Source organism: Syngnathus scovelli, chromosome 8, assembly GCF_024217435.2.
Source record: "Syngnathus scovelli strain Florida chromosome 8, RoL_Ssco_1.2, whole genome shotgun sequence".
NCBI classification, from domain to species: Eukaryota; Metazoa; Chordata; class Actinopteri; order Syngnathiformes; family Syngnathidae; genus Syngnathus; species Syngnathus scovelli.
Window position 1 is genome coordinate 16,529,850 of NC_090854.1, and position 27,008 is coordinate 16,556,857.

Here is a 27,008-nt window from a genome sequence, read left to right on the forward strand (position 1 = left end):
AGGGGGCACTGCAGGGGTATGACGTGAACGCGCAGCACGCAGGGGCGCTCCTCAGAGCGCCTCAACAGTTGAGCGCAATCAATCCTGATTGGGGGAACGCGCACGCCAGGGTTTATAAGCAGCAAACAGCAAAAAACAATCCTTTCGATCAGCGAGCAACGTACTGAGCTCCACGGAGAAAGAAAAAAAAAACTCATGGGAAGAGGAGACCAAAGAGACTACAGGTGAGCTCACAGTTCTCAACTGGACTCATTTATTTATGACAAGCATTAAATTGTGTTTGAAAAACTAACCCTAACCCTTTTGTTTGAAAGTGTAACTTTATGTTCAATACCCTGTCTTTCTTTCTTTTGGTGAAATGAACTGAACTTTATCTGCATTTTGTATTGCGAAGGAAATTGTGCCTTATGTTTAAACTCATCCATTTTTTTTAATGTGTTTTAAAGGTTGTTCACTTTGATTGTTCCGCTCATTAAAATCCCGAAGAAAGAGCGGAATCCCAGTCTGGTCAAGTCCTCAAGTGTGGAAACCCATGATGTTAAAATACACTTGCCAGTAAGTAAGTATGTAAAAAATAACATATTGGCCTAGTTCTGAACACAAATTGTTGATACAGCTGGATGATCTAATCTGCCGTACCTTCTTCCACATAATGGAAAATCGCTCAGTTACGTTGTCTGTCACGATACGTCATTGTCATATTTTAAATAAATCACAATTTTCAACAAATTTTTATCTGGTTGGAAATCACTGCTTTCAAGGAACCACATGGTGCCAGACCACCCCGGCCACGTCTGGCCCATGTACTTGAAACACAAGAACATCATGGTGAGTATAAGAAAACAAGAAATAAACATTGCAGGCCACATATCATTTTTCACACCCATTTTTGGAGTTGACCATCTTTTATTCAGCAGCCATTTTTACAAGCTCTTCCACCTATGCGCATGTAATTTATGCAATAATCTTAACATACATGAACACAAATAGCTCTAAGCAAAATATAATTTCTAAATTAAAATTGGCAGTGTGTGTTACAGTACAGTGAGGTACATGGGGCCTGCTATAGCAGCAACTAAGGAGGTGCTGTTAAAGCTCAATACAATTTATGTTTACCGCAAACAATAATTCTTTTTCTCAATCCCGTGCAAAATCACTTTTTTGTAACAATGTGCATAATTCCGCTGAATGCGGCAACTCAAACCAATACATGCTGCGTGGGGTTCTTCTCCAAGAGCTTCCAATGTGCAATCAAATAACGTTCAATCCACATCTGGTGCGCTTGTAACATTTCATGCAATCTGTTTTCCTGCACATTTACTCATTATATCATAAGCTGTGGCATTTAGGTAAAGAAAAAATAAAGATCAGTAGATTGCAATGCATAAAGAAGTATTAGGACCAAACTGAAGCTGTGTCCAAATTCAAAGAGTGCGTCTGTGAAGGTAACATTTTTCAGCTGTGTGACGTCAGTTCCAGAAAGATTTGAAAAAGACAATTGGTAGGCTGGGTCTTTTTAAATTTGTAAATTTGTACTGTTTTGAGAATTATGCTGCATATTTTCAATCAAGACACAAAAGTCATAATTTTAGGATTAAATTATAATCTTGTGAGGATTAAGTTTTATTTTCAAAATTAGTCTTAATATGAGAATAAAGTAATATATTTTCTAGATGAATGTTATATTGATTTGTAAAATTAAACCAATCTTATAAGACTAAAGTCATAATTATGAGAATAAAGTTTCACATTTTCAATATAGTTTCAGGATTGAAGCAAAAAATAGTTTATATGTATAGTTTTAACATGAAAAATGTTGTGAGAATAAAGTCTTATATCTTTAAAGTTGTAATATTGCGAGAATAGGAGAATTTTGAAATTCGCTTGTTAACAGTTGAGTCAAGAGAAATAAAAATAATTGTTTTTTTGAAAGTATTCATTTTTTTCCCCCCGGATAATACTTGAGTTTTCTTAAATGAATTTTTTCTTCAGTTTGCCACTAATAGTCCTTTTTAATTCAACTGAAAGGAAGCAAAATCACTAAAAAAACAATCTACAATAGCGCTTGGAAATAAACAAATCTCCTTATTGGTGACTAAACACAACAACTGTCACTGTGTGCGTGTGTGTGTGTATGCTGTCAATTTGTCAATCTTCTCCAGTTAGGATTCAACTTTCCCGTACGTGCCCTCCGGGGGGCGATATTCTTTGGGGAAGGCCTTGAGCTGGAGTGAGTTAAAGGCGTATTTGCGACATCCCACATTCTTCATAGTATTCTCCCGTCGACAGCCCTCACTGCAAGAATGACTGGGTTAGGGTTAAGGTTAGGAGTGATGAACATCTGGCGAGCAACTGACCTGCGCATACAGTCCAGGGCCTGGTAGAAGACCTGCGGCGCTAAAGCATGTTCCTGCTGCAGGATGTGACACTGCTCCAGCGTCAAGGACATAGCCGTGCGGTCCTTGGCACTCTTGCAGCTTGTGAAGCGCACGCCGTTCAGACGTCTGCACGCCTGGAGAAGACATTTTTTGGGGTCCAAAATATGCATTGAGGTCACAAAGTGTTAAGCAGTGTACCTCTGCTGCTTGCCACAAAATCTCCACATTCTTGCTCTTTTTGGCGTTGACGTTGTGGCTGAGCTGTTTGAGCAAGTCGGGCAGATTGGTGGTGCTCCGTGAGCGAGGAAGACCTATGAGAAGGAACAGTGGAGGTGAAGGAGACATTTTTACTGTTGATGCTTTAAAAGCAGAGTGGACTGACAATCTTCCGGCAGGACTTCTTTAAAGTGGTCGTAGTACAAGCTGAGACGAGCCATGCTCTCCGTATTGATGACGTCCTGCAGAGATGTGTCACCAAACCTGCACACCAACAATCGTTCGAATCAAATCCCGTCCTCAAATGAATCAATATTCGTCCGTTCGAACATGGAAACTTGCTGAACTTGATTGAATTCCGATTAAATCTGCATTTCTATAATAATTCTGTCTCGTTAATGACATTTGTATCAACTTACTTCTCAGCCAGCGTTTGCTGCTCATTGATTCCTACGTTGAAGAGGACGGGTTGCACGCGCAGCAGCATGCCGTTTTGGATTTCCCTCGGCAGACCGTCGAAAATGGCGGCGGGGATGGGGACCCTGACATTAAAGCCGTTCCTGTTTCCTGTGATGACTGGAAGCATGTCCGGACTGAAGACCGTACTCGCTTGCGTGATCTTAAAGGTGACGTTCCTCAGGTCGGTCACCCCGACGCTCATGTCCTCCAACATGGCAAGCTCCTCACCTAAAGGTGCCAAAACACATTGGAGCAATCTCACCACTGACGCACCTTCTAACATCTTAATATGCATTCGAAAAGCGTCCGTGCACATTACCGTAGGTGCTGAGCAAGCTCTCATACTGCACCAACAGCCCGATGGTATGGAGCTGCTTGAGGAAGCCCGAATCACACAAGCTGTTCCTCAGCTTGAGGACAAATCCGCAGATAAGAGCTGTAATCTGTAAGCACACCAGCAAAAAAATCATCTTCATCCCGTTGCAGGCGGCCGCAGAGAACTGACCGTCTGGCAGAAGACGACGTCGCGGCGGTACTGCAGTGTGAGGCTCATGGCGATGGTAGGGGCGCTGTCCTGCATGAGGAGGAACACCATGGCTTTCTTGGCTTTGTCGCTCATTAGCGAGGCGCGGTCGCTCAGCGTGGAGAGAAGAGGGTGCAGGGCCTCGGCCCACTCTCCTGCGGGAAAGAGGTTTGGGGTACACCAGATCTTGAGTGACATCATGCAGGATGGAGAGGTCAACTTACCTGGAGATGTTTTTCCCCGCTCAGGACTGCTCCCTATCAGGGAGAAGGAGTATGAGTCAACAAGTTTATTCAAGTCTTTCTTTTCTTGCATGCCAGGAGATGTGGTCAAAATTCTGCCGACAAACATTTCAAATATATCAACTACTGACAAAATAAGAGCTTCACCTTTTTTGCTGTTTGTAGTGTCTTCACCGGCCAACGCAAACACATCATCAGAGCTGCTGTCGCTCTGTAGCTGATCCCCTCGCAGCATCCTGTCCACCTTCTGGATAACGCATTCTAGACTCTTGTCCACATTCAGCCACACTTTCTCCTGCACACACATTACATAGGATAAAGATTCGTCCACACATGAGGCTCATGGATGTTCTCGTACCCACTCCTCCGCATTCAAGGAGGCTCGCTTGTTTTTAATCGCGTCGATGCTCTCCGGCGGGGTGGCGAGGCGGGAGGGCGAGGTAGCCACCCTCGAAGGAGATGATGGGTGGTGAGCTGGAGAGCGCGAGGGTGAGCGCGAGGAAGGCGAGAGGGAGGATGAGGAAGGGGACGGAGTGCCTTGCAGGGCGTACGCTGGGCGGGCGGCGGCCAGGGCGATGATGGCCGAGGATAAGAGCTTGGAGTCGCAAACGCTCACCAACTGACGAGTCTGAAAGAGGCCAGCGGATAGATTGTTCAATAAAACATAAACGTTGAGTAACCTGGTTAGCACGTGCGCCTCACAACAACGAGGCGCTCTAAATCAGCGCAAAAGAACCACACCTTCTCCTTGAGGACAGCTAAAGTTCTCTCCAGCGCGTTGGCCGAGCGCTCCTTGGCCGCTCTGGTCAGACGCTCAATGTAGTAGCACACTTGGGTCTTCAGCGTGGTAATTTGGCCAATCAGCTCCTTTGCTCGGACGATATCCTGCGGCTGGTACGCCATTCCTCTCGGCCCGGCGGAACTATGCAAAACCATTTCGATTTGGGAGGTAAATGTGCGGCAACAACACACCAATGACATCATCAGGCTCACCTTTCTTCCTCGTAAGAGCTGGTAGTGCACAAAAAAAAAGGAAAAGGGTGTTATGTTTATTTCAAATTATTTTAAATGCGTACTACTTACTGTTGTCTGGCCTCTTCGAGCTTTTGCAGGAGCTTCCTCAGGCCGCAGCCTTTAAAGCCTTGATGATGTGCAGCGGGTGCGCCGTTCGTCACCACGTCGTACGTGTGGTCTGATTCAACGACACGGTCAGTGAAAGCAACACTAAATACATTACAAAAAATATTAGGTGCCCAATCTAATAAGATCCAATGCAAAAAGGTGTCAAAAATTCCACCTTAATGAAGATAATAATACTCGGCTCTTAATTACTGGATGTCATTCGATTGTGAATTACCGTAGCCGGAATCTCCTTGTACTCTCATCCTCTGGATGTGCAAATTTGTCGGAATAAATTCCAACTTCCGCTCAGCCTTCAGTGTGCTGGATTTAAAAGAAGGTCCTGAAAGGGAAGATAGGCTAGTTTATTTTCATTTGAACTCAAAAGATTATCTATCACCTACCAAAGCATGAAGAGTAAAAGACCAAGCAGTTTTGTCATGTTTTTTTTTTCTTCTATATCGAATATGTTGTGTTCCTGTATCTTCAAGTTGTGGCTCTTACCTTTGTATTCATGCAGGTCACTAATGGTCTCCTGATATGTGAGAATGATGGTCTGGTACTGAGTGATGATCTGCCTCCTGAGGTTCTCCCAGCATGGAGACAACTCACCCAGTTCTTCCAGTTCACAACATCTGTGAGGTTAAAGGTGGACAGTCTCAGGGAAATGAAACGCAACCAGAAGTTGTATGCGTAAATAAAACTCCGAGACATCATCGCCACTCTCAATTGAATATTGCAGATGGATTCCGGTGATGGCTGGATTCTTCGTTCTTCTATTTCATGTTCTAGCTGACAATTATTAATCCCATTCAAATCGTTTATCTGGCAATGTTACCTGACAGCGTCTTCTTCCAGAAGCAACTTCACAAACTGTCGAGGGATATGCAAGGAGAGCACGCTCTCAGCCATCTGCTCCAGGACGCGGAGATGGTTGCCGTCCGTGGTGGGGAAACGGTACATGTGCGACATGACACCTCCGAACACTGGGAACGACGGGAAACATCGGCGTGACACCATAAAAACTTTCTTGAAGTTCAGATGCTCTCTGATGATACTCACCGGCCTTCAGCAGGGGATCTTTACACAGGGACGAAGACTTGGACTTGATGCCTTTAGATTCAGTCAGGCTTTCGTCCACTGGAAGAACCATCTAAAAATGTATATGACTTTTCATTTCAACATACTGAGGCAAAGTATTCACACTATGTCGGAAGAAGTATAGATACTCACCCTTCCGTTAACGGTGTCTCCTCGCTGTAGTTTGGCAACCGAAGCTTTCTGCTCATGTTTCTCCTCAATCTGCCAGGCGATGACTGTGAGGTTGCCCACTCGTTCATTCTCGGCCGACCTGGAAGTAAACTCAATGAGCGGGATCCCCAGTCCAGATGGGGGGGGGGGGTCACTTGGAAACACTGAGATGGGCTACCTGAGAGCCAGGTGCAGACGATGGTGTTTGTCCTGCAGGAGCTCCTTCAAGGAAAATATGGCCGAGCCGAGCAAGTACATCTGTTTGACAGAAGTGGTATTTCCGAGAGTTCACCAAACGGTTTGGTTTGATCGTGACCCGAAAAAAAAATCCGGATGTGACTTACAGTGCCCTGGGAGCGATCCTTCACATCGTAGACCGAGAGCTTGACCTGCGTCTGCTGAGTGATTAGAGAGTCCTGGAAGAAGGCCACGCTGCTCAAGAAGATGGGGTTACTTGTCCCCTGCAGGCAACATGGAAGAAGGTCTATGTTGTCCTTAAGAGGAGCGAGGAAGGTTTATGTACCTCAATAATTTCGGTTTGAGAGTGTTTGGTCCAGAAGGCTTGGGGGGGAGTGGTGCAGCTGACGGCCACAAAGCTGCTGGGCTTACGGTCCACAGTGGGTGTGACCAGCTCACTGCAGACTGGAGGAAACAGGAAGTTGTGGAGCAGTCACTAATTCTTTGCTCTGCTTTCACAGAGGTTAAGTAAGATCGAACTGTTCTGGACCGAGTTTGAGCCTCTGGTGCAAGTCCTAGAGTAAGGCTCCTTTCATAAATTCAATTTTGTGAGGTCTAAGTTCATGTCCATCTCCAAAACACATTCTTACCCAAACTGAACTCCAACACTGGCTCGTCCGGGTCCTGACTGTTGCCTGTAGACCGAAGAGAAGGAGAGCTCAATTGGAATAGCTCTTTTGTCATAAATGGAGCAGTGTTACCACGGATACGGTCACATGGTTACCTGACAGAGCCAGCCCCATCATCTCCGACGAAAGATCAAACGTGTTGGCCCGGTAGACTGACCACGGCCTGTGACGGGGGCTACGCTCTTTCCCAGACGTGGACGGGTCACGTCGCGGCTGAGGATGCATCCTTTTTTTTTTGGTTTTGGTAAGGACCTTGAAGAAATTTCAAGCGAACCTTCAACCTGAACTTTTCTTGCGATATGGACGTCTCGTGTGATGACGTCAGCAGTTACGCATGAGTCACTAATGAAAGGCAAACAAGAAGAAGAGTGGGGGTAAGTCTGATGTCGCCATGGAGACAGATGACAGACACTGATGACATCATCTTCTCATCCAGCTGGCTGCATTTAAATTGACACAATTATCTTCTTCCATGCAACAACTCTGTTGATGTGCAAATTTAGGCAGTGGCAAACCTTTCCCAGTGTGAACTTTCACATGACTAAAAATACCCCTGCTTAATCTACTCATGTAAAAAGGTGGAATATATTTGTTCCACAAACTCCTCATAAAATTGGAAGCTTAGAATTAATCAAAACACAAGTTATACTTTTCCCAATACTACATGACCAGTTGCTAGTTACCTGGGAATGGGAAATAAAGTAACAATGGGGTCCCATCTACACTTATAACCTTAGGTGAGATGGGAAATTTGATAAATATTTCTGAAATTGAAGTCTGAAGAGAAGTTTTTAAAGCTTATAAAATAAATTTTAAAAAGCATCATTGCAAGGTACCACTACTACTACTGATAATAATAATAATAAAAATACTACATTGACCACTGACTACATTGTAGGATGGGTAAAATTAAAATAAAATGCTAATAATAATGTTTGTAAAAAAAAGGTAAAAAATCCCAAAAATATTTCAAAAGAATTGGGGGAAAATATATTACAAAATGAGTAATGGAGTCATAAAAATGGTTATTGTCTCCACTATCTAAACTGTAAATAAAAAATATGTCTATAATTAATTGTAAAATCCTCTAAGGTAAGTTTAAAAAAAATAATAACACATCACAAGTCAGTAGATCAATATACAGTAGATGATGATGTGACTTTACACCAACAAATACAGAAGTGCTTTAATCATCCGTGTGTGTGTGTGTGTTTATATGTGTATGTCATTGTGTGTTCATGTGTAAGAGCATCCGCCACGGCGCTCTATTTTTACATATGAGTCTGTTTTGACGTCACCCGCCCGGTCCCACACATGCTGCTCTTCTGCTCAGTCACAGATGAGCTCATATAGCCTGTGTGTGTGAAGAAAATGTGAATGTTGGTTAGGGGGGGGGAGGGGGGGGGGGGGTGCTCTGTAGGAGTGTCACAGTCGGTTTGGTACATCAACCCAGGGAGTCACAGATCATCGTGGTGACACGTGTTTGACAACCACCATCATCCTCAGATGCATGTGGCGAGCTTCTCCATTATGTCGCTCATTAGGCGACCCCCCCACACACACAAATATGAGGAAAGCAAACATCATGTTGCTTTGAGCGCATTAGTTGGAACCAGCAAAAAATAATCGTGGAGATTGACGGACTTCGGTGGTAACTTATTCACATAAGATGCTAATTTCATCATTGCAGAAAAGCTCATCCGGGTTCACCACTCCACCTTTATGGATGTCATTTTATTTCTATTTAGGGTTTTTTGTAGGACTGCCTGCAGATCTTCAGTAAGTTTCCAGATGCAGTCATCACCAGCTGTTCCCCCAAAATACTCAATAGAAACGCAACATTAACATTAAGCCGCATCATGAGAAAACATGCCGCCAGGATGTGTCACACATTATTGACGTCACAGCATCACTTTAATGCGAAGGAAAGCTACAGTATTTATTTGCTCAATCATTGATCAGTCTTTAAGTTTGACTTAGCACACACATTTCCCTTGAGGAAAAACAAATCGAACTAAAGCAAAATCTAGGGAAAAAAACTTTGCCCTATAATGTCACATCTTTTCCCACATTTCGGATTCATTCCACTGCATTTCAGTTCCGCATTCACACTCCTACAGAAATCAAATTTTGTTTCATATTAGCAGAGCGGACCGGATCCAATATGTGGCCCATGGACCTCAGGTTGACTACCTCTGCAACACTGATTTGTCACTGGGGTGGTACCCTTAAGCACCACTTTGACAGCAAAACAAGGTCTTTTTGGTCCACCTAAAAGGACTCAAAGGCATCAAATCGAGTTGTAAATAAATGAAAACATCCCCCTTCCCTCCTAATAATCCACAACCAATGGCCTGGATTTTAATCCCGCATGAAACATGTTGTGTCATCTCGTCTGTTTACTTGAACAGCTACTGTGTGTAGTAGTGTCACACAATCACACAACATTACACACTATTACAAATTTCCGTCATGATGTCTGCTGATGCTTACAAAACGAAGGAGGGGGAGGAGAGAGGGGGAGCACAGATGAAAACAAAAACAGCCATATCGCTATTCATTTCAGCACCTTCTCGCTTTGAATGCGTGACGTCATCAGGTATTTCATGTAAATGTCAGAAATCCGACCTTTGGGAGAATCAAGGAAGAAAACGTGTTGTCATCGTAAGCCGAGCGTTGCTGCATCCATCCTGGCTGCTCGACGGCGTCTGCAGGCTGCACGAGACTCGCCCAGACTCCCTGTGACACCCTGCAACGTCACTTTAAAGCCACTAGAGGGAGCTAAAGGTCTGCTTTGAAGCTGCCTTCATAAACGTTCTCGACTGCTGCTGGTTCATTTGTGGCCTCCATGATGCTGTGGCATACGCAATTGTAATGACGTCGCCATTGTTGACGTATTTAAGAACACCGTTATTATTTGGTTTTAAAAAGCCGTCAGTCGAGGATAACGTTGTAGCCTCCCGTACTACTGTGCACTCTTAATTTTTGTATTCATGTTATTTTTACAAAAAACATTGTGTTTGAACTATGTGATAGCAATTATGCTTTCAGATTTTTGTGATCAAAAACATATGAGGAACTAATAAACTAGTCAAATTAATGTCATAATTACAATCAGCATGCATAGTGGATGTAATAGGTAAACATATCCATGCTCGTGCCAGGATTTTGTGAAAAATAAAATCAAGATAAACCTATTCAAAATATTTTTAAATATTTTTTTAGACTAACAAGTCAACTGGGATGAACCTGTTTTGTTGAACAAAACGGGAAGTTGAAACTTGCGCGTCCACCGAAACTGAGCCATTGAGAGCCCATCAGGTCACGTGACATTCAATCAGTCGTGACCGCGCCCATGTAGAGGAACTCGTGCACGCGCCCCAGGTAGACTTTTCCACAGGTGTGCTCTGAGTTGTGCTCAACTTTGGAAGAAAGCAGACACACCAAAGGGAGACACCAGACATTTGGCAAACATGTCGCTGTCGCTTTTGAATGTTTCAGCGAGGAAAATATAATGCGTGTTTAAAGTAGTTGTCGCGTTAATTAGTTGCCTGGTGGATTGGTTGAGCGCAACTCCCCGCGACGGACACTTAAAATGGATCCTCACCTCAGCAGACCATGGCACGTTTTGCTTCTTATTTGTGGTATTTTAAGCGTCTTGCATGGCTCCGCGGGGAGGATCTCATCTCAGCCCACGCTGGGTGGTGTTCCCGCTGGCGGTGGTGTCACGGTGGTGCCCCCGGTCGAGCCGGACGGGCCCCAAGCATACCCAGAGTCCGAAAAGGACAATTTACCCGTTTTCACCATGGACTACCTGAGAATCCAAATTCCTTTTGAGATAACTCTCTGGGTGCTACTCGCCTCTTTTGCCAAGATCGGTAAGTGGCATATTGAAGTAGAACGTTTCCAACATTACGTAGGAAAAAAAATCATTTGACCTCTCTGAAGTCCGAGGTGGCAGAGGTAGCCTTCTCACACTCAAGTGGAAATACTGATTTAACTTGAAAAGTGCAGTTTGAAAAATTGTTTTCCTCGTGTCAATAATATACAATACGCATTTTGGAAACTAGGCAGAACCAAAACTTATCTTGACACAAAATACAAAGCTTTCACTGATCTTAGAAATTTTAACAATTTGTGCATCGTAATTAAATGTTGCAATCATGGGGCTATTCCTTCTGGTGTTCCTGCCTTTCCATTGGGAGGCAGTATAATCATGCAGACGCCAAGAACAAATTTTCAAGCTACTACTGTAAGTGACTCTGTAAAATGCATTTTTTTCTGTAGAGGATAAAGAATATATGCCCATGTGTAATATTGCATTATCTGTCTACAAGTGTTCAAATATCTTCTGCTTTTTAAAACATCAAATGTCAATCTTAACCATTATGTCAATGGTATTTTGCATTTGTTTGTATTACAGTCCTTTAGCTTAAATAAATGTAGCATCTTAAGCAAGTTAAGTTATGTCAATTTATAAATCACAACTGCTCCAGATGGTGCTGATATGATCAAAATGATTTCAGAACATTGCTCTCCTCTCTCAGGCTTTCACGTGTACAACAAGATCACCGTTTGGGTACCCGAGTCATGCCTGCTGATCAGCATCGGCCTCATCGTGGGCGCCATTATGCACTCAGTCAACGAGGAACCCCCCGCCGTGCTGACCAGCGACGTCTTTTTCCTCTACATGCTGCCCCCGATTGTCCTGGACTCGGGCTACTTCATGCCCACCAGGCCTTTCTTTGAGAACATCGGGACGGTATGTTCGGAATACCCGAAAGGTCTCGCAGTGATACCGAGGTTAATATGTCTGTGTGTGTAGGTGCTGTGGTTCGCAGTGGTGGGAACCCTGTGGAACAGCATCGGTATCGGGATGTCACTGTTCGCCATATGCCAGATCGAGGCGTTCGGAGTGCAGGACATCAACCTGCAGGAGAATCTGCTCTTCGCCGCCATCATCTCAGCAGTGGATCCCGTGGCCGTGTTGAGCGTCTTCGAGGATGTGTCGGTCAATGAGCAGCTCTACATCGTGGTGTTCGGAGAGTGTCTCTTCAACGATGCCGTCACTGTGGTGAGTTGTTGATGACGTTTTCTCTTGTTGCTTGTTTTGGTGACACGAGACAATGTGGGTTGTGTACAGAAGTTAGTACCGATGTTTTGACCCACCACAAAATGAGACCTGAGGGGACGGAAAATCTAGAATTTGCATGAGGAACCAGAAAAAGCTTCCCATTTTTCCATCTTGCAAACGTTGAAGTTTGAGATCGACCAAACACAAAATCATTTTTTTCACATTTTCACATAATTTCATGTTATGCCAATAAGACAAATCAACATGTTCAAAAAAGGAGAAGGAAGAAGCTATTGCTATTAATTCTTAACATGGTTGCTGATTAGTTTTTTCGAGGTACAGAAACTTGATTTATCGGAAGAACATCATTTTGGAAATGAAAAACAGTTTATACAATGATATTCTGGAAAGAAAAATAAATAAGATATGGACTATATAGATGAAAACAGACAAGCAAAAGATTTCAATTACTCTAATTTCTAGTGTAAATGTAGCTTTTGAGTTTTTGTTTACAGCCATTCCCCAACTCCACCCTCCATTTTGAAACTCCAGTCTGGCCCCGTTTTATTGTCAATGACATGAAAGCTAGACATACTATTGTGTTTCTCTATTCTTTCCCCTCCAAGCTTAGCTCAGGTTTCGCCGTGGTCGGTTTTGCCTTGTGTCACGCAATGTTTGGGGCATCTCGATTTAAAGTTGACTCCAAGTAACATGGTTGATAAACATTCCGCTTTGCCGTTGGGAGTTTATTTGCTTAGATGTCGTCAAACCAGTTTGTGAGGGCACTCTGGCAAACGTTATGGGAGGAGATTGCCCGCAAATCATCCGAAACTGGACTGAAGTTTCCCCCATCCTACAGTCCCCCCCCCCCCCCCCCTCCCTTTTGCTTTTTATCGCAAATTGCTCCCTAATTCACCTGTGACTGTTGTTACAGGTGTTGTACAACATGTTCAACTTCATAGCGGAAATGCCGGTGGTGGAACCGGTGGACGTGTTCCTGGGCATGGCCCGTTTCTTTGTGGTGGGCTTGGGCGGCATGGCCTTCGGCGTGTTGTTCGGCATTGTGGCGGCCTTCACCACCAGGTTCACCTCCAAGGTGCGGGAGATCGAGCCGCTCTTCATCTTCATGTACAGCTACCTGGCCTACCTGGTGGCGGAGCTCTTCACCATCTCGTCCATCATGGCGTGAGTAGACAATCAGTGACAAAAATGTCTTTTTTGCTCAATCAACCCATCTTCTCTCTCCGTCAGCATCGTGACGTGCGCACTCACCATGAAGTACTACGTGGAGGAAAACGTTTCTCAGCGCTCGTGCACCACCATCCGCCACGTGGTCAAGATGCTGGGTTCCATCTCGGAAACGCTCATCTTCTTCTTCTTGGGCGTGGTCACCATAACGACAGAGCACGAGTGGAACTGGGGCTACATCCTCTTCACGCTGCTCTTTGCTTTTCTCTGGAGGGGTCTCGGTAAGGACGCGGGGGCTGAGAGCCCAAACAGACTGGATATCGATACTAACCCAATACAGATGATACTAGAAAGGCTGGAAAAAATATTTATCGTAATTGAAGATCATTTTTATATCTCAATCCAACTTTTCGACTGAATCTTTGCCCCCTCCTTGGCAGGTGTCTTCGTGCTGACTCAAATCATCAACCCCTTCCGTACCATACCCTTCAACCTCAAGGATCAGTTTGGTCTGGCATATGGTGGTCTTCGAGGGGCAATTTCATTCGCCTTGGCCTTCACTCTTCCGGTTAACATCGGCCGCAAGCAGCTCTTTGTCACCGCCACCATTGCCATCATCATCTTTACCGTTTTTATACAGGTATGAAGCAACGTATGCTGACGTGCTGTTACATTCCAATCCTGTAGGTGGCAGTATTTCACATTGGAAAGTCGTACAACTTAAGGTGTCACTGCACTGGTCAGCAGCACATTTTAATCAGAGATTAAGCAATTATTTTTTTTTTTTTTAGCTTTTGATGATGATGTCTTTATACATGGGCGGGTTAAAGCATCTTTTTTTTTTTTTTTTCTGATCTTTGCAGGGCATCAGCATCCGACCTTTGATCGAGTTCATTAACGTGCGCAGAACCAATCGCAATCTGGACACCATCAACGGGGAAATTCACTGCAGGGTATGTATTGGTGTTATTTGAAAGTATAGTTTTGTAGCTGAACAAATCCCTCTTTGTGGTCTTAGCTGATGGAACACACCGTCGCTGGCATCGAGGACCTGTGTGGACAGTGGAGTCACTTTTACTGGAAGGACAAGTGAGTCTCACTGACATACTTGGTCAAACTTTACTTTTTTTTTTCTTTTGTTTCAACCATGCTGCCATTGTCTGCTGTGGCACAGTGTGGGAAGTTTAGATGTGGTGTCAAGTTCACTTTTGCACAGGCCAGACTGGTTTTTCTCTATCGAAATCTCTTAAAGGTTCCTCATTGTCTGTCTCGTTGACTACAATTCACATATTCACCGTTTACTGTTACAAAAATGAAGCTCTTATCATCGATACCAGGGGTCCTCAAACACAAATCTTTACAAATATATATTCAAAACAAAATGTCCAGCAGATGAAAAAAGCAGCGGCTTAAAGTGCTCATTCTATTAGCCATTTAATTCAATATTTCTTTTTTTCTGTGACTGTCAGGTTCATGAAGTTCAACACTCGCATCCTGCGCCGAATCCTGATCCGCGACAACCGTGCGGAGTCGAGCATTGTGGCGCTGTACAAGAAGCTGGAGCTGCAGAACGCCATGGAGATCCTGGACACAGTGTCGGGAGACATCAGTGCCGCGCCTTCCATCGTCTCGCTGCAGTATGAAGCTGTCTTGTGTCTCTGTGTGTGATTTTCACCCTCCATTTGTTGTGATGAACTGATGAGCTTTGTCCCAAAAAATATTTTAGTGAGGAGAAGAAAGGAGTTGCTAAGCCTAAGAAGAAATTCCTGGCTGCTGACCTGAGGAGCATGCATGACATTCTGGCTAAGAACATGTACAAGATCAGACAAAGGGTGAGGCCTTAGTGTTTACTCAATAATACATTAGAATACAAATATTCACCCCAAAAAAAAAATGAAATTATGAACAGCACAGTGATTATTTAATATGTAAGAAGAGCGCCATCTGGCGGGGCACTGACGTATGACACTTAAGCCTTAACAGTTGACAAAACAAATTGAATAACTTGATCTACACGAGCTCCTAGGTTTTTTTGGTGTGATGGTTTTAGGAGTGTTTTTATATGGTACCAAGAAGCTTCTTATCGTTCTCCCATCAGACAACGTCATACACCAGCAAGCACGCGTTGCCCAATGACAGTCGGGCCAAAGAGATTCTCATCCGACGTCACTCCAGCATCCGACGCAGCCTCCGCTCGGGAAGCTTCCAGACGGCGGTAAACTTTGACATGCTGGTGTGAGGTTGCTGTGCCCGCTCTGCAAAGAAACATTTATTATTTCTTTATTTGAAGGTGGTGCCCAAATCGCACAAGTACTTCTCACTTCCTGCTGGGAAGAACCTGGACTCTAATTTCCCACCTATGAGGCAGAGTGACACTGGTGCGTTGTTCCTTTTCATTCAAGTGGGAGAACGCCGTTTAGCTAATATGAAAATGAAAATAACTACTCAGTTTTCATCATTTAAATTGAGCAGGCAGCGATCCGCTACATTTCATTTGGATTGTTTTGCTTACAGATGATCACGAAACCATGTCGGAGTTGTCGTACCCTGCCAGACGTTCCCGCTTCGCCCCGCCCTCACGCTCCTCGTCCAGGGCGGGATTTCCTCTGCACCGGCTGGACACGTTGGAGGAAGCTTCCTCCGTGGACCTCCTGGATGAAAGACGGCCCCGGAGAGGTCTATCCAGAACAAATTCTTCTGCTGTTGAACCTCGCCGCAACGCAGACCCATCAGAAAAGGTAAACAACAATGACAGCTCGACTGCGGTCGCTGCCTGGGCTGCAGAACCTCGAGAGGACACCACGAGGAACCCACTGCTAAGGAGGCCGCAATGGAAACCGTCAAAGTGACGAGGTCAACACGTGCAACATAAAAGCTTTACAGTATGGCCATTTTGTTTCTTTTTCAAGAACTACAACTACGAAGCTTAAACTGAGAGGACAGTCAACAATGGCCGATGTGGCCCATCTTTAAAAGTTTAGCAATATTACCAGTAGCATTTTGAATGTAAATTTTTAAGGTGACTATTGTGTTTTTTATTACACATATATATATATATATAAAAACCAGTAAATATTGTTTTTAATTCATGGATGTGTGTGGATTTCCGTTTTTCTTTCTAAGTCAACACAAGTTGTTAAAAAATAAATTAAAAAAAAAAAACTTTTTCGGGCCGCTGCAATGAATTCCATTCATTTGATTTTTGATATGATTGTTGTGAATCGCTGGCCTGGTAATAAAATACAAATACAGCAGTGATCACAGGTGCTTAGAGTATGGCTAAAGAAACACTAATGTCAAGCCATAAAAATAGTTATAATATAAACCCCCCCTCTGAACAAAATTGTACAGTATGAGAAAAAAGTTCAGTGCTTTGAAGAAAAGTCTGGTCTTGTTACTCTATTTTGGTTGCCATTTTTATCCCCCCCATCTTGCTCCATTTAGGGATTCTAACGAGAAGCACGGCCACCGCTGCGAGAGCCAGCAGCACCCCCAGACTGGGGGGGCCGCACGGGCTGAACTCCTGGGTGACACCTGAGAGTAACGGGGCCAGCACGCGACCCACGGCCGTTACCGACTGTCCGGCGCCGATCAGTGTCCCGCTGTCCCGCGCCCCGCCTCTCTGTAACTCCAGGTCGGTGATGCTGGTGCGCCCAACTGTGGTGGAGATGGCAAAGAAGGTGGAGGTGAGCAGCACCTGCCACACGCCCTGGGCGGTGGCGTACAGCGTGATAAGCAGACACGTCAGGAGAGTGGAGTGCAGCAGCAGGGCTGCCATGTTGTTTCCGTAGAGCTTGGTGACGGGTCCCACCAGGAAGCCGGCCAGCGCGCCAAGAGTGCTGCTGTAGCTGATGAGGTAGCCTGTCGTCTTGGGCTTGAGAGAGAAGCGCTCCTCCATGGCCAGTGAGAAGTTGCTGTAGTACAGCATGATGGCCACGGCCATCAGCAGGCGCACCAGGAACAGGTCCCACATGTCGGACAAGGCCACCATGCGGATCCTGGAGCCCACCGAGGACAGCTGGCGCCAGGCAGGCTCCCGGGAGGACGGCCGCGTCTTCGCAATATCTGGGTAGGTCCGTGCTGAGACGTGGCTTTTGGTTGAGCAACCGTTGCTGATTGATTTGCTGGAGTTATTGGTGGTGTTACAATGTAGGATAATGTGGTCCCATGGAAGCAGCCATACAAGCCCTACAAAAGACAAACAGGATTTGGAACACTAAAAAGAACTACGGTAGTCTGCAAGGGACAAAAAGCTAAACAACCCCAGTTGTAATGCAACATAATGGTGAGTTTTATTTTTAAGTGATTTAGATTTGTTCGTATGATTTTATTTCGTCGTATTTACCCTCCGGACTTTAAAGGCCGGTTCTGTGAAAATATTTCTGACATATAACCGGTCCGTGGTGCAAAAACGGTTGGGGACTTTCCATATGTTTATCCACCCACCTGCATTGATGAGGAAAATGGCGGCACAGGCGAAAGCGGAGGTGTAGAAGCCGCCCTCGTGCTCCGTCAGGTAGCCGCCCACCACGGGCCCCAGAATGAAACCCACGCTGGAGGCGGCGTTGAAGTGTCCCATCACCAGGGGGCGCTCTGCCTCAGACACCAGGTCAGACAGCAGGGCTCTGCAGATGGACAGGGAGTGCTTGAACAGTCCTGAGACGGGAGACAGTCGACAGGCTGGCATCATTAACAAACACTCGCTGACTAATCAGTCAAAGAATTAATTTAATTATTCGGGTTAAGGTTAGTACAGTCCACTTGTCACTTACCCACGGGGATCCGTGAGAGCACAAACAAAGTGATGCTGGTGGACATTCCCAGCAGGCTGTAGCCCAAAGCGCTCAGAAGTAAGCAGGTCAGCAGAGACTGACGTCGACCCACCACGTCACTCCAGCTGCCCTGAAAACCGCCCACGAAACATTTTGAGTCAATTACAGGAACGACATTCATAAAGTTTTGTGTTTTGTTAGTCACGCTTTGTTGCATCTCATGATAGGTTCTCCTAATGAAGTATTTAGTAATTTATATGACGGAATCGAGGCAGAATTAGTGGCGACTCTGTATCTCTTATTAAGCAACAGCACAGAGTTGTATTCAATTTCTACCCCAACTCTAACACACACGCACACAAATAATGCAATTTAGACAGAGTGAGTTTGTCATGTTCCACGTGCAGGCGCTTGTAGACTTGTCAAGATTCCGCCGCAGGGAGTAACAGATGCCTCCTTATCATCCTAATTGGTCGCATGATCTGCCACAATTGCGCCTACGTCGGGAGCTGAGCACAGGCCTGAGAATCTTGCATCAGATGGAATACTTGACTCGGTATCTTTTGTCAGAGTATTTCTTTCCTCAAGATGAGAAAGGGTCTATTATCGACTATCACTGTGCCTATACAGTGTCAAATTGAGAAGGGGGTGAGGGGGGTGTTAAAAGTTGATCCTCACCACGACTGTGCTTGAGAACAACTGTAAGACGCCATATGTGGACCCTGCAAACAAAATAAAAGATTCGGATCAGGGAGTAATTGAACAATTATGTACACAATTGATTTGACGGGTAAAAAAAAAAAGTGTGGGTTAAAAATAAGATACAGGAAAAGTTGCATGAAATCATAAATGTATATAATATCCATCCATTTGCTTTACCGCTTCTCCCCTAACCCTATCCCAGCTGTCTTTAGACACCCTGAACTGGTTGCCAGCCAGTTGCAGTGTACTATATAATATATATGAATAAAAATTTTAGGTATAATAACCCTAATATGAACGTTTTCTCCACTTGCAAGTGCTAAAAGGACATACTGTCTCCCGTGTGCTTCTTGCAAATAAGTCGAATGAAGATATAGTCTAAACACCCCAAAATTATTTCAAATATTTTTTTAAATATTTTTCCCATTAATGTGACCAACTCAATTTAGAAATATAGACTATTTTGAGTGGGGAAGTGAAAAAATACAACTGAGGGATGTGGTTGCACAAGTGTGCACCCCTTGGCTTTATCTTGGGACAAGGCAAACACTTGCCACCATAGTGCCACAAATTAACCATAATTAAAGTTTTATAAGACCTTTCTTGACAGTTTTTTGATTTCTAGTAGAAGCCTGAAGTTATTGGACAAACAATTTGTTTTTATTTGTTGCCTTGAACGTAAGTAAGGTGGGTCATGGCTACGTCTCACCAACAATACCAGCAACAGTCGGGCTTGCTCCGAGCGCTTTGACGTGATGGCTCAACAGCGGGATGATCATGCTCACCCCAAACAAGTCCTACAAAAAAAGAAAGGGGAAAAAATAGAGAAAAGCTAAGAGAACATCTTAATTTCTGTGACGTCATCACGGAAAGGATCGGTGATGGCAAATAGGATTTTGTAAATGTGACGTTCTCTTACCATTTTAAGAAAATGTCTTTCTAAATATGGACATTGGAGGTGAACACTGAAAAAGGAAGCTCTGCCTTGTTTTTATTCATTCTCCATTGCGGAGATCAGAGCAAGTGTTGCCAAACTCTTAATATAAGGCTCAAGGCAAGTCATTATGTCTTCTGAAGGCACTGCTTAATGTTATTTGAGAACACTACCTTGCCCAGTGGCTCTTCTTATCCTCTCCACTTTCAATTAGATGAAGACAGGGTTAGCAGGTTTGGCAGGTAAAAAGTTAGTCGTCAACCCACAGAATTGTTCTTATCATATTTTCCCATGGTGTTAATGTAACTGACTTGCAGAGCTGCCTCATGCTGCAACAGATTTTAGTGACGGGGATGCTTTGGAACAGGAGACCCTCAGAGTGCACTGTGTTGCCATGGCAACCTGAAATATGCACCTGACTGTCACCTGCATGACTACTTTAGTTTGATCAAATAAACAAAAGGCAAATAAGCACATACTGTTATTCAGATAAGCATGACCGATTATTTTAAGGTACATTTATGTGTGATCATTTTTTTTGCCGAGTTTCCTTAAGATAGTTGTATTTGTTTTACACACTGAAGTGTGTCTGCAGAGATCACAAAACATTCTAGTGTGTTTTAGCTGCTGTCACTTTACTCACCATGAAGCCAACCACATAGATACATTGAAGAATTCTCGTCCGTCCTGGTGGTTTCTGATACAAAGTGCTACATTTGTGGTTGCTCATCCTCCGTCTCTGACCGCACGCCTGACGGCAACGCGGAAGCGCACATCCGACTTGGGAGTTTCACGTCAAAGATTCCGCGGTTGTCTCTCAAAGGGGGTGACCAACAAACAATCTGGATTGTTTCTTCTTTAAAGGAAAATTCGGCGACAAAAAAGCGGAAATCACTAGATAAAATATTCGACTCTCATAGTGAGATGGCGGGAGCGTGGTTGTTCTTGTTTTGTACAGGAAAAAAATTCGGGTAGACCAGTTCGACTACCCCATGTTAACATGAACGGTTGGTATCATCTTTGACGTCACGTCTAAAAGCGGAAGTGTTTCTTTTTGTAAACAAATAAGGATTTCAAAATAACAAACGAACACGATTCATATTCTTGGGACTTTTTTTTCTACACAAATGCAAAGTTTTGAAGGTGGAACACATTTTTTTCTATTTTCACAACGAGTTTGTTTCTTTTTCAAAGAGTTATGAAAAATACAAATTCTGTTAATCTTGTTTATATAATTGTCATATACTGTATGTGTTCATTAAAAAATGGATGGATGGATGGATGGATGGATGGATGGATGGATGGATGGATGGATGGATGGATGGATGGATGGATGGATGGATGGATGGATGGATGGATGGATGGATGGATGGATGGATGGGAAAATTCCCTAACCACCTGGAAACTTGATGTTACTATGTGTTCCTCAACAATTGTTATGGGAAGACTATTAACCAGATGATCAGCATTTGTTTTTTCAGTCATTTATAACTGCAAGGTCAAGTGTTGGGTGTGGTTGGGTCACACCAGTGTGTGAATGAGTCAAGCGTCTACATATAGGTTCACCGCTAAATATTCCTCTGAGACGCTACTTAACCTGCTGGCCAGTTGGTTCATGTTATCTTGTACCTTTTATCCTAATCAGGTATTGACAAATGAGTAAATATGTTTTATTATGATATGTTATACTCCAATGGTTCCCACTGGAATGCTCAAAAAGGTCAAGACACATTTGTATATATTTGTATTGTATTTGGGATAAATTAGTGCAATTTTGCGGAACAAATTTTATGTACGACAGTGCTTCTTCTGGTCTTCAGACCACTGACATCTCACCACTGATAATATCCTAAATGACGTGCATTCTGCTGCAGGGACAGAATATGGCGTCCTCACGGTCTCACCCTGACATTCCCTCGTCACTCCGGGTGTCCAGTTGCTGCTGCTGGTCCCATTCCTTACACACTCCCGCAGCAGTTGGAGTGTTTGGGCAGCAGCCGCCTTCACTCAGGCCTCAAAATAGCACAGAGGGCTGTGTGATGGGTGGGCAGGGGTGTCCAGAGAGGAGTCATGTGCTCCAAACAGTCATAGAGCTTGACACGCTGGTGTGGATGTGCTCCAGCATCTGAACATTGTCAACTAGTTGATTGTGCACACTTCCTGAACCACTGACGCATTATTTCCCCCCAGCATGGCCATGAAGCTCAGCTTGGCGTTGTTCTTTGCGGGTCTGTTTGGGGCCTTGGCGGTGGTCTTCATCCTCCTCTCGTTCGGAACTGATTACTGGCTGCTGGCCTCCGAGAGTTGCCATCCACCTTCTGATGACGCTGGGGAGGTAGGTGATAAAGCGACAGTGATTACCAGATTGATTACTGTATTATTTTTGTCCCGTGTTAAATGAGCGAGAGTCAAATGGTTTGTGATTCCAAACCTGTCAAACCATCATCATTCATGACATCAGGAGACCTCACCAGAAAGTTCAGCGAGCCTCCACAGCAATGGTGGAAAATGCTCAAGGGCCACATTTGTAGATGAGTTGAAAAAAGTTGTTCAAATGTCCCATTGGGGTCCAGAAATAGAATCACTGCATTGTGTCGTACAAACAACTAACTTTGCGTAAAGGTCTGCTAGCTTTATGCTAACATATAATAAGAAATGGCATTGACAGGCTAACCAATAGCACTGGTGCTGCTTTAAAACTCACTCTTTTCAAGACCCACAGGGAAGTGTAGGTCGCCAAGTCACGCATACTCGAATAAACAACACATAAAAAAAGGTCAAATGTCAAAGGACTGCAACAAATTTATACTATAGGTGGGAAAATGTAAACAATTAGTTTGGAATTCATCTGCATCACTTAACAGATTATGTTTAATTTTGGATGCTCTACTATGTAGACTTGCATTCCTGGTGGTTTTGCCTAGTCTGGAATGTCCAATCAGGAGATGAAATGCATGGTCGCCATGGGACTTCTTCATGTAATCACACTCACAGTTGAGTGTGTGTGCAGCTATGCAAAGCTTTCAGCACGAGAGAAAAACAAATACCGGCAGTCCCAGCGGTGGAATGATGTCAGATTAAATATCACGAGAACACGTCTCGCTTTAGATAGAGCAACGGGAACCTCTTGCTTTTGCTTTCAACGATATATAAAGATGGGGTTATACTGTATACCGTAAATACACCCGTGGCCACAGCTGTTAGTGAGTGTAACTCACTCAATGGCTAAAAATTAGGGACACATAAATAATCCAACGATTGCAATGGAAAGATAATAATGCTCACTTTTGATTGATTTTGGCCACCATGTCGAAATTTTGGGTGCACACGGAACATCTCATGATGCAAACATTTTTTTCCCCCATCCAGCATGGTGATATTTTGGCAAAGAACGTCACCAGTTGGGTGACTTTCTACCATGAGGGCTTCTTCTGGAGGTGCTCTTTTGGGGGCAGTGTGGGAGAAGAAGACTTGCAATGGACAGTTTGGTTCAGTAAGTCAAACTTTGTGAAAAACTACAATATAAATAACAGTTAGGGACTTTTTATTATAGTTAGTTTTTCATTTGTTTTGACTTTTTTTTTTTTTTTAAACATTCGGTCAGTTTTAATTCGTTTTTGTAGAGGTTTTGCTCATTTTTATTAGTTTATTTTTCATTTCAAAAATGCATAAATTTAGTAATATTTTTTTAACTATATAGATTATTTGCCAAGTGCAAGACAAAAAAGGGCTATTGTGTAATAAAGTAAAGTAAGCTACAATTCAATTCAATTTTTTTTTTAAATGCATTTTTTCATGAATGTCCTTTTTACTTTTCCTCCACAGCAAATCAGCCTTACTCCAAAGTGTGCATCCCCGCCTACCTTTACCCATTCCCAGTGTCCCATCACACTCACAACGCCACGGCCTATGAATCCGCCATAAGTAGATACTATTTCTATTTGGTATATTTCATTCCATGATTATTCCGCAGATCCATGTGCAATAAATATGGTTTCTTCTTTTAGTCTACAGAGGCTTCTGGAGCATTTTCATGCTCATCGGCGTGGCGGCTGCGGTGCTCGCTGGTTTCATCATCATCTGCGCTGCCCCCTTTACCAGCCATTGCTTGTACAAAACGGGAGGTGGCTTCTTCCTGGTATCTGGTGAGAATTTCAACAGGATCTTGTTGATCTCTGTCTTTTTCCAGATTCCTTAATTTTTGGATCATCACAGCATTTTAAATTCAGACAACCCAAGCACGTGATGGCCCGCAAAAATGACTTTTTCCAAGATAGGGCTGACAGGTTTGAATTTGTTTTTAAAATAGAAACTGATTTGACTTGGGTTGTCTTTGTGAGGTATTGCGTTTAGATTGATCTGAAATCTATGTGTCATAAAAAAAAAAAAAAAAAATGACATGGGCAAAAACATTTGCATCGTGACTCAATCATCATCATCATTATTAGGTTTCTTCCTGTTGTGTGCGGTGGTGATGGACGTGATCTGGACTGAGCTGTTGGACGTGGTGGACGTCTACGTGAACTACCAGCATTCCACCGTGTGTTCAGACTTCCAGCTGATCATGAACTACGGCCTCTCCTTCTTCTTCGCTCCCATCGGCATCTTCTTCTCTCTGTTAGCCGGCCTCCTCTTCCTCTTGATTGGCCGAGCCATCAAGAGCCACTAACTGTGTGGAATCAAAAGGGAAATGCTTGGAACTCAACATACTTCCATTTAGAGTTCATGAACTACAGTACTGTGCAAAAGAAAAAAGCAGCATTATTTTTTTTCTCAATCTGTGATACATCTTCTTTAGAGATTTATATTATTTTTTAAAAATTCAAACAAAGTTAGTAGTGAGGATTGACCCAAGACTTTTGTACAGTACATGGTTCTTGGTTTATTATATCAGGATATATAAGACACATTCAGTACCCACCGTATTTCCCGTTTTATGCTTGATGTCTTTATATTCATGGCCTAGTAATGTTTTTCACATAAATATATTTTTTTTACAACAGCATTATCGTAGGTTAGTGATAGACTAGCCGCGTGCGTGCAAATTCAAATTACGTTGGTTGATGGAATGGAACCCTGTCGTAAAAAAAAAAAAAACTCCTGTAGTCATCTGGAGCTTGCGTGATGACTAGTGGTTAACCACGCAATTATCTCAGTTATACCTCGTGTATTTCATTTCATTTAACCGTTATATAATGGAACCTTTGAAGTCAGTAAGCATCTTCAAATGTGTGTTTTATGTGATGGCAGCCTCTCACAGTGTCTGTTTATTCATTTACAAAGCCGTCACTTATTGCCTTATTAAAAATATTTATACGACTTTCATTACATTTGGTGGACTATTGTGAAGTGGTAGACCAACGGAGAGTAAAGTCACAAGTATTGCAATATGTACACCAAACTGTACACGCTTTATGTGGATTGTATGAAGCTTGTTTTGGCAGGATGATTTTGCGTATATTTTGTGTATACAAATAATAAATTTGTCTACAAATTACTTAACCAAAATCAGTTGCGTTAAGTTTCAGCCCACCCATGACCCTAATGAGGACAAGTGATATAGAAAGTACATTGATATGTAGAAAAATGAGGAAAAAATTCCTCCATATAGCCACAAGAGGGCAGTATAGTGCCATCTGAGCCTCCCCTGCGGCCCCTTTAAGAGCGAGGCAGACGCCCTATTTTGCTTCTGCAGCTTCCATATGAAGTGCATGTGGTGTTATGCATCTCATCACAAGTTGAGAGGCAGCATGAGAGGAAGATGAAAGAATTCACACCTCCTGGCTGACAGACGGATGCTAATTTCACTCATGAATGGAGCATTTGATCAGGAATGAATGGATGCCGCCGTTGAATCTTATGTGTCTCAATCAACTCTGGGTCTCATTCCCATCTAGTAATATACTTTTTATATGTCAGTGTTGCTGACAAAAAATAAGAAGATTCACACCTCCAAAATCAACTGAGGATGTATAGTCCACAGGTCCACCAAGGGACTGCATATGTGGAAAACGGAAAATGTGGCGGGAGCCATATTGACGTGTCACATATTTGGCTTTATTAAACATGCTCAAGCCAATTTAGTAGGTCCAGACATGCCCAAAAATAATCAATACTGATCATCAGAAGTACCCTGAGATACAAGTGTGATGACTCCAACCCGGTTATTCTCACGATGAGTAATTATTTTCAAAATAATCACAAAGGTGTGGTAGTCAAAACTAGCACACAACTTTGACCTCTGCGAGCTGCTCAGTGGTTACACCAAATGTTTTTTTTTAAAATCAACTTTAGTGGATGGGTGCCAACAAGCATGCAAAAAAATAGACATATGCATGCATGATGAAAAGAAAACTACTTAAACTTTTTATGGTATGCGGGCCAGATTATTATTTTTTTTAAGCCGGTGAGAGCTGTCAAGGTTGCTAGATGCTAATATAATGTAAGTATATATAGTCACATTTTTTTTTTTTTTTTTAAATATTTTAAGAATTTTTTTTAGGCCACAAATCCAGGCCGGCCGAAGTTTGCATCCAAAATGAAATGCAACATATACTATAGAGGAGTATCTCAGGTCACTACAAATCAGACTGTCAAGGTTGCTAGATGCTAATATCATGTAAGATACGATCACATGATTTGTTCAGGGTTTACCTGCAGAAAAAAAAGTCTCTCGGGGATGATATTCCTTATCTGTTTCACTTCCTGGTTTGAATGAAATCCTAATAAGATTAAAAAAAAAAAAAAAAGTCTCGCTACATCCACAGCTTTTAATGCTGCTGTGTGGCATGCTGCCTTCCACTCCGCCATGTCATCAGAGTAGAAGCTCCAGCTGAATTGAACACTGTTCTGCATGATTGCCCGTGATAATTGTGTGTTGATAGGGAACGCCGGAGATGGAGTGTAATTTCCACCGAGAGATTCCTAAACAAATACCTGACGTGAAGCAGCAGCGCCGTCGGAGGGACGGGAAAGAGGCGAGGAGAATATAGAGGATGAGGTGAGACACATGATGATGAAAGGTCGGCGAGGAGGAAGGATTGAAAACATAACATGGAAAATCTGTGGATAATCACACTAGAAATGTAAGATTAGCCTCAAAAACTAAAGATAAAACAAATGTATGAGGGGCACAAAGCAGTTGAGGTTGGCTCTTTAAGTTCATGAGGATACACTCGTGAGTGTGAATTAGGAGTTATCATAGCTCTTCTTCCAAATCTGTCCTAATCCCTCACGACACGCAGGTCAGGCTCCATTTAAATACCATCATACATCCAATATATT

The 27,008-nt window shown here is 43.3% G+C and overlaps 4 protein-coding genes and 1 long non-coding RNA gene across 7 annotated transcripts; 3 read left to right on the forward strand and 2 right to left on the reverse strand.

Annotated features, from left to right (window-relative positions):
• The first annotated feature begins 76 nt into the window (after positions 1-76).
• On the forward strand, positions 77-3,956 carry LOC125974138 (uncharacterized). Its single transcript, XR_007483383.2, has 5 exons — positions 77-224; positions 447-559; positions 762-828; positions 3,540-3,744; positions 3,825-3,956. It is a non-coding gene; the product is annotated as an uncharacterized lncRNA (long non-coding RNA).
• inpp4aa (inositol polyphosphate-4-phosphatase type I Aa) lies at positions 871-9,816 on the reverse strand. 3 transcript variants are annotated; one of them, XM_049729031.1, is made up of 24 exons: positions 9,683-9,816; positions 7,150-7,396; positions 7,016-7,060; positions 6,712-6,830; positions 6,533-6,649; positions 6,367-6,446; positions 6,171-6,288; positions 6,000-6,090; positions 5,776-5,923; positions 5,442-5,572; positions 5,176-5,280; positions 4,902-5,010; positions 4,812-4,829; positions 4,560-4,740; positions 4,177-4,446; positions 3,966-4,113; positions 3,801-3,833; positions 3,559-3,731; positions 3,373-3,496; positions 3,014-3,281; positions 2,761-2,858; positions 2,577-2,689; positions 2,358-2,512; positions 871-2,295 (listed from the first exon to the last, which is right to left on the reverse strand). In XM_049729031.1, exons 2-24 carry the CDS (start codon positions 7,277-7,279, stop codon positions 2,163-2,165), a joined length of 2,907 nt encoding a protein of 968 aa, XP_049584988.1. In that variant the 5' UTR covers positions 7,280-7,396; positions 9,683-9,816; the 3' UTR covers positions 871-2,162. The 3 variants fall into 3 exon arrangements, with proteins under 3 accessions (XP_049584988.1, XP_049584987.1, XP_068507797.1); XM_049729030.1 differs by having other exon boundaries at positions 3,559-3,833; XM_068651696.1 differs by having other exon boundaries at positions 3,559-3,833; positions 9,624-9,802.
• Positions 9,817-10,406: 590 nt separating this feature from the next.
• On the forward strand, positions 10,407-16,405 carry slc9a2 (solute carrier family 9 member 2). Its single transcript, XM_049728178.2, has 13 exons — positions 10,407-10,932; positions 11,602-11,816; positions 11,880-12,128; positions 13,063-13,313; positions 13,380-13,597; positions 13,757-13,956; positions 14,180-14,269; positions 14,335-14,405; positions 14,786-14,953; positions 15,043-15,148; positions 15,415-15,531; positions 15,607-15,694; positions 15,831-16,405. Exons 1-13 carry the CDS (start codon positions 10,650-10,652, stop codon positions 16,163-16,165), a joined length of 2,391 nt encoding a protein of 796 aa, XP_049584135.1. The 5' UTR covers positions 10,407-10,649; the 3' UTR covers positions 16,166-16,405.
• On the reverse strand, positions 16,362-20,740 carry mfsd9 (major facilitator superfamily domain containing 9). The gene is made up of 6 exons (XM_049728179.2): positions 20,368-20,740; positions 19,500-19,587; positions 18,767-18,810; positions 18,089-18,218; positions 17,763-17,972; positions 16,362-17,504 (listed from the first exon to the last, which is right to left on the reverse strand). Exons 1-6 carry the CDS (start codon positions 20,452-20,454, stop codon positions 16,711-16,713), a joined length of 1,353 nt encoding a protein of 450 aa, XP_049584136.1. The 5' UTR covers positions 20,455-20,740; the 3' UTR covers positions 16,362-16,710.
• Positions 20,741-21,695: 955 nt separating this feature from the next.
• On the forward strand, positions 21,696-25,221 carry tmem182a (transmembrane protein 182a). The gene is made up of 5 exons (XM_049728180.2): positions 21,696-22,059; positions 23,094-23,217; positions 23,550-23,648; positions 23,732-23,869; positions 24,173-25,221. Exons 1-5 carry the CDS (start codon positions 21,916-21,918, stop codon positions 24,391-24,393), a joined length of 726 nt encoding a protein of 241 aa, XP_049584137.1. The 5' UTR covers positions 21,696-21,915; the 3' UTR covers positions 24,394-25,221.
• Positions 25,222-27,008: the final 1,787 nt, after the last annotated feature.